The following is a 659-nucleotide window of genomic DNA, read 5'->3' as shown; positions in this document are numbered from 1 at the left end:
GGCACTTGTGAAAAGTGACAAGTCACCCGAGTGGGAAGCTGTGGCCAAGGGAACAAAGGGCAGCTCTGCCCCCGCGTCCCTCATTTACAATTCTAATGGCCCATGAAAGCGCCCGACCAGGATGAACTTTGGAGCGGGGCTGTCCCAGATCCGCAGCATCCTGCTCCTCCTACCCCCCCTTCCCCCCAGAGGTGGCCTTGGCTGTTTCTTGCCTGATGATCCCTTATACTGCACACGCGTTGCTTTTGGTGCTGAAGTGAGGCAGAAGTCAAGCCCCATCCAAATTTAGGGGATCTGGCACAGTAATGTGGAGGGAAAACTCCTTCCTGTGTGATTGGAAGAGCACTTAAATCCCATAACCCCTTCTGGAGGTTGCAGGGTGACTTTGCAGTGTATGAGCAAAACTTCTGTGGGATGGCAGCAAGGAGATCACCCAGGGACAGTGGCGAGAGGGGTGACCAGGGGCTCCCAACTGACGGGGATTTTTTCTTTCTTGCCATGTCCCTTTTGAGCAGAAGGTGAAGAGATCGACGTGGTGACGGTGGAGAAGAGACAATCGCTCAGCCTGAGGAAGCCAGTCACCATCACGCTGCGTGCAGACCCCCTGGACCCCTGCATGAAACGCTTCCACATCTCCGTCCACCAGCAGCAGCACAACT

General features: G+C 55.4%; 1 protein-coding gene across 1 annotated transcript in view; it reads left to right on the top strand.

Annotated features, from left to right (window-relative positions):
• Positions 1 to 515: 515 nt before the first annotated feature.
• MYCL (v-myc avian myelocytomatosis viral oncogene lung carcinoma derived homolog) overlaps positions 516 to 659 on the top strand; it is a gene marked incomplete at its 5' end in the record, with an annotated part of 566 nt that continues 422 nt past the window's right edge. The window contains 1 exon segment of the mRNA XM_010183930.1: positions 516 to 659. This exon segment is cut by the window's right edge and continues 2 nt beyond it. Coding sequence (XP_010182232.1) covers positions 516 to 659 — 144 coding nt within the window.

The sequence above is a fragment of the Mesitornis unicolor genome, unplaced genomic scaffold (assembly GCF_000695765.1).
Source record: "Mesitornis unicolor isolate BGI_N332 unplaced genomic scaffold, ASM69576v1 scaffold42214, whole genome shotgun sequence".
Taxonomy (NCBI): Eukaryota; Metazoa; Chordata; class Aves; order Mesitornithiformes; family Mesitornithidae; genus Mesitornis; species Mesitornis unicolor.
The sequence above is the reverse complement of the archived record's forward strand: the minus strand, read 5'-3'. Positions and strand labels throughout refer to the sequence as shown.